This window comes from Mycetomoellerius zeteki, unplaced genomic scaffold (genome assembly GCF_001594055.1).
Source record: "Mycetomoellerius zeteki isolate Tzet28-1 unplaced genomic scaffold, Tzet1.0 scaffold846, whole genome shotgun sequence".
In the NCBI taxonomy this organism is placed as follows: Eukaryota; Metazoa; Arthropoda; class Insecta; order Hymenoptera; family Formicidae; genus Mycetomoellerius; species Mycetomoellerius zeteki.
The window spans coordinates 3,893-13,419 of record NW_017257880.1 but is presented as its reverse complement, the minus strand read 5'-3'; the positions used below and the strand labels follow the sequence as shown (position 1 = coordinate 13,419).

The 9,527-nt window shown below is 37.7% G+C and overlaps 1 protein-coding gene across 1 annotated transcript; it reads right to left on the bottom strand.

Annotated features, from left to right (window-relative positions):
- Nucleotides 1-7,660: 7,660 nt before the first annotated feature.
- LOC108730093 (uncharacterized) lies at nt 7,661-8,371 on the bottom strand. The gene has a single exon (XM_018459581.1). The coding sequence runs from the start codon at nt 8,369-8,371 to the stop codon at nt 7,661-7,663; it is 711 nt and encodes a 236-aa protein (XP_018315083.1).
- Between the last annotated feature and the right edge of the window lie 1,156 nt (nt 8,372-9,527).

Here is a 9,527-nt window from a genome sequence, read left to right as displayed (position 1 = left end):
TAATTAATATTTTCCTTTTTAGTTTTCGTTACAGGTGAAGTTTATCTGATTTCTTCTTCTACCTGGACCTCATTCGCCACCTCCTGGTTTTCCAAGGTAAGTATCTCCTATTGTTAAACGAAAATAAATTATAATCGTGGACGAATGTATTCGGTCACAATTGTAAACCATATTAACAGATAAAATTAAGTTTAATTAACATTGTCATTTTAGCCAATAAGGAATGAGTGTGTATGACAAGGAGGGATATACCCTCAGAGTGAAAGGAAGATACCTCTTAACCAAACGACCAATCGGCAAGCCGTCCAATAGCGTATTAGGCGCAAGAGGCGGGGAACCAATAAGAATGGAGAAGAAAGCGGAAGTCAACCGTAGAGGAAAGGGTAGAGCGGAAGAAAGAAGAGAGTTCGATCCCAGCAACGGACCGGCGTTGACGTTGAATAAATCGCGGTCAGAAAAACGTTGAGAAGTATCGTGAAAAACGCGATCGGACAGAACTAAAGATCGGATCGGTTTTATTAAGGGCCGTGACGATAGTTATTAATAAATTAGGGGCGATTAACGCGAACGAACGCGGAATAATTACGGCAGAAAAAGAGGTGCGTAGTAACGCCATTGCCCGGAAAACGAAACGCGACACGCGAGTAAGGGTAAACTCAAGCCCTGTTGAGTCTAAAAGACTTTAATACGAACGATTATAAGTGTGAATGTGACCGAGTGACCGAATAGATTAAGTTTGTGAAATAAAGATTATATTTTTATATAAACTCGAGTCAGAAATACGTTCACCCATCCACTGTGCGATAAGCGAGTTAGAATAACGGACATTAAGTCAAATACAAGAGAACAATTAGCGAGACTAAAATAGAAATTGAACTACGAAGTCTGATGCATGGTTCAGCCCGTCCAATAGCAGCCTGAGGACTAGAAGCGATCCTGTAAGAGGCGAGGACGACATCGAGGTTCCACCAGATAAGAAGGAAGGGCACTGCGATTTGATCAACGAAGGCACACGGCAGCCCAAAGATTCCAAGACGACCTTGCTTGTTGCGAAGGTAAAACAAGCTGGCGACCAACTAGGTAACAACGGACAGACATAATAAGGTAAACCACCACAGAAGGTAAAGATAATTCATCAATGTCCGGCTACAACCTAACACAGTGATTGCAGCTTGCGTACTACATAATTATTGCATTGATAAGAATGACGTGTATGATTTTCCTGAATACAATGACATTAATAACATAAATATATATAATGATGAGCTTAATATTCCTAATTGTGAAGTACAAGGAGATCGCAGGATGCAGTTATTTAATGAAATATTTTCTGTACAATAATATAAAAATATATTGATATGGATTATATATTGATGAATTGATAAGTATTAAATAAGTTATTCTAATTAAAAAACAAACATGAAACTTTTTAATACTTTTATTATTTAGAGTTATAGTTTGTACTTACAAATGTATCGACAATCAATGAATGTGAATTTCATATGTAAAAAATGTTTTTATTGTAAGAATATAATTGCACATTAATTTTTCTATTATGTTTTATATATATATATATAATGAAGCTAACATTTCAAGCGCATACATATAAACAAAATATTTTTTATAATTAATAATAATGTGGAATTTAATGTATAATAAGTAACTTAATGTATAATAAGTAAGTTAATGTATAATAAGTAACTTATAATAAAATATCTTCCATAAAAGTAAATCTATATTTATTTACAAAATTATTTAAAAAACCTAAAAAAATTAAGATCTTTATTTTAAATAATAAAAATTAAATAGTTTTGGAAGACAATAGAATAAGTACATAAAAACAAAATATTGTTTATAATACTTTGGCATTGTTTACTTCAAATGATTGATAGTTTTAGAGGAAAAGAAAATTTCAATAACTAATTTTTATTCAGAACCTGAATCTTCAGTTGCAAGTAATTTTTTGAGAAGTTTACATTTTTCTTTTTCTATTGCTATTCTTTCTGCATGTCTATTTTCCTTTCCTCTTAATCTAGCCATGAAATATTCCTTTTGTTCAATTTCTTTTTCTTTTAAAATAAGATGTTTTTTCTTTAATTTTATCATTTCTTTCTTTTACTCTAAACTATCTGCATATTTTCCATCGTTTCTTTTGTCTTGTGCATCTTTTGTTTTCAAATATGTTAACCATTGATTTTCTAAAGCAACTTTAGTTCTTGCTAAATTAGATCCGCTTCCATGTAATGGACGTTTTCTTTTATTTGTTATACTTAATATAGAAGTACATTCAGAGATGATTTCTGAATTTTCATTGGAATGATTTTCTGATAAATATTAGGATTATTGGCAGAAATTGATGTTGAAGTAGAAGAGTCTAAATTAGATTTTGAAGTGAAAAGTTTTGCCGATGAAGTAGAAGGCTTTTTTGATGAAATTGTTGATGAAGTAGAAGACTTTTTCGATGAAATTGTTGATACAGCAGAAGGCTGTGACATCAAATGAACAAATTTAGACGACACAGTGTTCTGCAACAGCATTTCTTTATCGCGCGCCCTAAAATTTCATCTAGTTCGTTAAACCATTCAAAAGTCGTTAAGCTTCTTCCCAATTTACGATTATTATCGATACACTCTTTGTATTTTTTTGTTAAAGCGTTTATTTTCCAACGTACTTGGTCCACAGACATCTGAAAGACAAAATTAAAATTATTATAATAAGTAGAATATTAGACCGATATGTGAATGAATCAAGAAATAAGAAGTGCCATTTTTTGATCAAAGCAGATCTTAGTGCTTAAAAGTAAGATCTTAAGTGCTTAAAAGTATTTTCATATCAATTATTACATCCTCCTAAGTTCTTATACTCGTTGCCGAGCGTGGTGACCTCTGTCATATGTTTGTGGTGCGTATGTTGATTGTACACAATTATTACATATATCTTTTCAATTCTATAAACCATGTGCCGATATGATTGTTGGACTTGAAATGCAATCATAAATTGACATTCGAAATTACGTTAAAATTGTATGTATTAATTAATTTTACTATACTTGTACAAAGTGACATTCGATAGTTCATATCGCTGATTGACTAATTTAACATTAAATTGTTACAGCAGAAAATGTCTATGCACCGGCTGATGTGGATGTATGCTGTCGCACCATGCACTAATGAGACTATCGCGCTTTCATAGTTTTAACGGATATTTTCTTTAAGAATGCTAAGAAGTTTTATAGGTTGTCTCTGTGTTAATCCATCGTTAATACCAACACTTCGTGAACATTACAATTCATTCTAGAACAATAAGCAATCTGATATTTAGGCAGCGTCTACAATAGGAGTCGTGGACGATCGTGGAGTCTTAAGTCGTAGGAAATTGACTAATCACAGTCAAATATGATGAGAATACTTGACTACGTCCATGACTCCTATTGTAGACGAGCCCTTATAACTGATACTTACATATCCGATATAGTATTGAATTGCTTCTCGTCTTGATGTTGGATCAAGTTATGGAGAAAACCTGTAATCTTCTTAACATATATAATTTGTTAGTATATATAACTTGTAATATAAAGTTTATTATATTACACGTTTATTATATCACATGTTCATTATGTACCTGAATGCCAAAATCTTTTTGTAAATCAGTGGACATACTTTCCCATATTTTGGTTCTTTTTGGGATTATCCAGCAAATCTATTTTAGTTTCATAAAGACTGAGAAGAGCTAACGTAGCGTTTCTATCCCAAATAGCAGCTGTAAAAACATAATGTAGTTTCTAGTAAACTAAATAAAAGAATAAAATTTCCGTTTCTCAACTGAATGGTTTTAAAATTTATGTTAAACAAAAAATTAAGTTTAAACTTTTAAAGGATTAATATGTCTATTTACGTTGTTTATTCTCTGTTTGTGTAAATAAATTATTTTCATCATCTAGAAATATATCTTTCCCAATGAAGCATGGGTGCTGCGAAGCATCATCAAGTGATATTATTTCTTCACTACAGTGACTGCACCTCATTTTGGTTATCCAGAATTATCCAGAAGACGTTTCACTTCCGATTTGGATGAAATTAGGCTCCTGTGCTCAGTCCCGCGAAACGAGAGATCGTTAAAGTTGATTGAGATTACGAAACCTGTCACCATACCAGCATAATATAACGAACTGCGTATAATTTTAAGTTTAAGTTTTAAATTTGGCAGCAATGATACAGACACGGTCCGACTCTGCTAAATAGCTGTGTCGACGTGTGTCGTGTCGTGTCATAGTAGGAAAGCACTTACAGCGACACTGTGTCACACTGTGTCGACCGTGTCTCTTGCTGGAAAGCACCCACAGTGAATAGGCAGCCAGCGCAAGGTCGCGCAAGTTATGGTTAGTTGCGTGTTAAGATTTAGAAATAAGACTTGAGGTAAGATGGACGCTATTTTGTTTATCGAGTTACATTTTTTAGTTATGATTATTACGGTCCGTCCTCATGGATCAATAAACGAGTTACATTTTTCAGTTATGATTATTAAGGTTCATCCTCATGGATCAGTAAACGAGTTACATTTTTCAGTTATGATTACTAAGGTTCGTCCTCATGGATCAGTAAGCGAGTTACATTTTTCAGTTATGATTAAGGTCCGTTTCCATGGATCATTAAACGGATTAGAGTTTCCGTTAGTATTATTATAATTAAGGTCCGTTCTCATGGATCATTAAACGGGTTAGAGTTTCTGTTAGTATTATTATAATTAAGGTCCGTTTCCATGGACCATTAAACGGATTAGATTCTTTATTTACTATTATTATTAAGGTCCGTTTCCATGGATCGATTAACGGGTTAGATTTTCAGTTACCATTATTAAGGTACATCTCCATGGATCATTTACGCCCGGTAAACCGTAAGGGGTGAGATTTTCAGTTGTCGTTATTAGGGTCCGATTAGTTAGGCCTACCTTAGAACATGGGCCCCGTATTTAGTATCCGGGTCAGACAGACAGAGTGGAGCTAGGACCAAAATTCCCATGCGAAGGGGAAATGGCACTAGAGTCATCCCAGGCGAGGAAACCGGCAATGGGAACACGGCGAGGAGCAGGTCACGCGCAGAAGGAGATACACCTACAACCACACCAAGGGGACACGTGAACCGGCCAGACGGGACCACCCGGGACCGGGACGCCAGGTCCAACGGAACGAGGAAAAGTCGAGGACACAACTGACGGATCCAAAATGAAATTTTGGACCACGCCCACGATGGTGGACACGTGTTTCGAGCCAGCGGATCAACCTGAAAGAACCGGAGGGATACCAATCGACGGGCCAGGAGAAATGGATGAGAATGACGGTTCGAAATTCCGAATCAAAATGACGCAGACCGTAGGGGACACGCCTCTTGGACCAGCGGAGCGGACGAGAGGAGCTGGAAGCGGGTCAGCACACCAAGTAGAAGGAATATAGCGCAACGACAGTGCAAAAGCCAGAGGTTGGGAGTACGACTCCATAACAGCCTGCGACGCGTTATGGTTAAATCATATATTAGAGCGGGTAACGGTGGGATCCTCTCAGTCGAGCGGCGACCTGGAGCAGAGAAAACGAATTATACACTCATTAACAATGGCACCTTCCTCAGATGTGGAGTCTCTGGAAAGGGTGGCCGACGATAGGCAAGGTCCCACTATGCCGTTCCTGGTGAGAAAAGGAACGGGCGAAAGCGCTCGGAAAAAGCGCGGAAAAGCGGGGGAAGCCCCTCGCGACGCGCCGAGAGGGAGTCGAGTCCGAGACGTCGAGTAGAGCGGACGAGTAGTGTGATACCGGAACCGTAACAGCGATAAGTCGGAGAAGATTCGCGAGAATACAAGCGCACCGATAGGAAATGATGTAGGGACCGAGCAAAGGGGTCCGTCAAAGTCCCAAGAGTGCGATACGCGATTAAAGGGCGAAGAGCTGGAAGAGATCGGAATCGCAAAATTGAGATCGGCTGTACATATGTATATATATTTTTGGACAAATATACTCAAGTGCTGTTTTGTTAACAAAGATCTAAATTGTTAATTGTGAGACCTTTCCTTCTGGGTTACTGCGGCCATATCCGAGACTGGAGACCGAGCAGGGGTTCAGACCCAGCTAATGGGTGGCACGCAGCTGGGAGGTGGTCGAGACCACCTTCGTCTTTGAAGGTCAAAAGACGTGGCGACCGAGACAACAGTAAGCCAGGCGGGATCGAGACTAAGCGATCGGAGGGTGATTCCGGTCACAATGGCTGCGTTCAGCAGAACGTTTGTTTTGCAACTGTTGGAAGTTTCCTTCGCGCTAATTGGATCATACTTTTAGATCTAGAAGAATGGTCCTATCTCAGCAGACAATCATAAAACGGTTGCAAAACTGTTGAGTCTGCTGAACGCAGCCTATATAACGCTTTTTATCGTGTAACGTAGCGAGGAGCTTGTCTTCTCGCTTACCGGATGGTTTCTCGCGCGTCGGGCAAAACGGTAGGTCCGCGTGAACGTCATGGAGATGTGGATACTCCAAGTCCACCTCGAGAATATAGCCTGTCGAGGAATCTAAAGGCCCGTCTACAATATACGTAGTAAGCTTGGTTTAAGAAGTAAGAGTAGGTTTAAGGAGCAAAGAGTAAGGAGTTTACGCTAGTCCCGTCTACAATACAGAAGAGTAGAAATTGGGGTAGAGGTAGCATTGTCATCGTTCAATAAGTTATTTCAATACTACCATGTACATCATCACAAAGTAATTCTGATAACAGCTCAGATGTATTGAATATGTTTGAATTCTTTACAGGTAAACAATAATGAAATGGAATTGTTATTAAGTATACTGCAAGTGATAGTTATTGTGCATACTCATGTTCTATATTTATTCTGGTTTAGAATCTTCAAGTAAGGATGAAGAGATGTTCTCTAAAGTGAATTCTAAGGATTCATCAAGTACACTTGCTCTAAGCAATTTATCGATTTTGTCAGACAATGCTTCTGCAAGTGTATTGAAAGCTGCAGCCTCTATAATTGTTCCCAAAAAACAAACATCGCCACCAAATATTAAGGGGTTACACCACTGTAACTTGTGAAAAAGAAGCGTATATTTACGATTTTTTTTTCGGTACAAGGAAGGGTAAGAAGATAATAATATTCAAGGATGTTTTTAAGCATGTATTGAAGTATTTAAACAAAAATTTTCGCAGCAAAAAGTTGAAAAATGGCGGCGATAGAGCAGTTTCCGCGAGCCTGGTTAAATTTGAGGTCCTCCGCGGCATGCAGTGTAAGTGTCGTAGGATTGAATCTGGAACAAATTAAAAAACTGTTTCTTAATCTAGATGAATATAGCTAGAGAAATACGTAGAGGATTTTGAAAATATTCATTTTTGCGTAATTGGCGAGCATTTGAAGTTAACAGTCCAATTTTTGACCAAAAAATGAAGATTAAATTGTACATATAAAATCTAAAATTCAACGTATCGAAAATCCCCTACGTATTTCTTTGCGGAATGTCCTTTTAAAGCTGTGGTAAAAATTTTGAGTTAACAAAATAAAAATTGTTTGAGTTATGCTGCGTGCCGTGATGAAAAAACGTGGGTCGAGAAAACGACGTTTAAAGTTTTGAGTTCCGTTATGGATGTGAAAAAATGAAAAATTTGACAGTTAAAATGTTTTACCATTAATCTGCTGGACCATAAAGCTGCCCTTCTAGATTAAAATTGGCCTCTTCGTTTTCTTTTTTTGTCGATTTTAGGCTGGAGTGCGCTTCTTTCGCTGCATCCGACAGTGACACCTCGGCGTGCTTTATCCGCGCAGCGTCCGCTTCGACGCAAAAATTGTAAGACTGAGGTCCAATTGTCATCTCCAAAACTTGCATAATTCGTAAAATATTACTTAGTCCGTCATTAAAATTGCAAACAGCAATATCAGTCGCTATTTGCAATACTTTCTTGCCACTTAAGTAAGATTTAGGAGCTAAGTTCCATACGGTCGCATTGAAGCTTTCGTTGCTGTTTTGAGTATATCCGCCTAAGCACCGATTCAACAACTCGTCGCGACTCAAATTCACGTAAATCGGTTTTAATTTTTCAAAAACATCAGCCGGTAGCGGCGGCTTATGATGGAAGTCACGTAAGGAATTCGCTGCTTGTGCCTTCTTCCAGTTACACCAAGATTCGGAGCACAGCTCGTGCTGGGGATTTTCGTCGGTTGATGTTTTATGATATAAGGTCGCCCATATTTCATTTTTCATATTTTTTAACGAATTCGGATTACGCCGTATCGCCAAGCCGTAATATATTGTCAATTGATCAATTAACTTATTAGTTAATTTGCCTTTTCCGCCGAGGTTTTTAACTGTATTTTTAAGATTTCTCAATCGTGTGCCCATCCTCTTTTGCACATGATCAATGCATTCTTTTTTTTCACTTCAAAATTGTCGTATGGTTGTTTATCCATGATGCCCTTGAAGGTTTTGCTGTCCCCATCACCGATGTAATTTACGTACTTCATACCGTGTAATGTGTCGGAGCGTTCAAACATTTCGACGACAGCGTCTACTTCCATTTTACCAGATGATCCTTTGTGGTTTGACTGACATTGATTGGCATGTGTAAGGAACCATTCTTCATACTCGGCTGTATTTTCTTTTCTCTTCCAGTGCTCGCAAGTCTTACAATATTTGGATTTTACTTCAACGTCGACGATTTTTCCCGTAAACCATCCAATCAATGACGTAATTCCGAAAAGTGACGAAAACCCCCGTTTTCTCCACGACCCGTCACCGCGGATACAGTTATTCCTCTAATTTCTTCACTTTCTTCACTTTTCTTTTTCTCATCTTTTGCCGCTTTCTTCATACTGGCCTCTCGCACAGTTGCCGTTGCGATCGAAATCGTATCCACTATTCGGTCGTAAAAAGATTGGAATATCGGTCGAGGTAATTCCATGAATGCATAAAATTTCATTATTCCAGTTAGCCCCACTCCTAATATTCGCATTGTTAGTACGATTCGACGGTTAATTTCATATGCATTTTTTATGAATGAACTACTTGGAATTTCAACTCTTGGGCAATTCGAACAAGAGATCGTTATTTTGAATCCTAAACCCCGAGGACTTGTTTCATCAAACTTTATGTCTGAATTACACGTCTTACACTTCACATGTTGCGAAATAGCAGAAAAAACGGTAAAATAGTTTATTATTCTATAACCAAATTCACATTTTACAAATAAGTTTCCGGGTTTCACACATGGATGGCGCCAACGATACATGTAGTCGACATATATGTTTGAAGTTGTTTATTTTTTGTAGCTGCGACATCTGACGACAATAATCAATCAAAATATTTCCAGTTTCGCGACGAAAAAAATTTTTATGCAACAGTGAAAATGTCGGGTTTCGTGCCAAAAAAACAGCATTCGCGGGAAGTCTTGCTTTTCTGCTTTCACTTGGTCAAAATTGCAGTTGAAGCACGTCGTTTGCTTGAGGAGGCTTACGGCGAACATGCACCATCGAAAACAACCTGTGAAGATTGGTTTAAA

What these genes read in the sequence shown, in the direction of transcription:
- LOC108730093 (XM_018459581.1), bottom strand. Translation starts at nt 8,371, where the DNA reads ATGGGCACACGATTGAGAAATCTTAAAAATACAGTTAAAAACCTCGGC.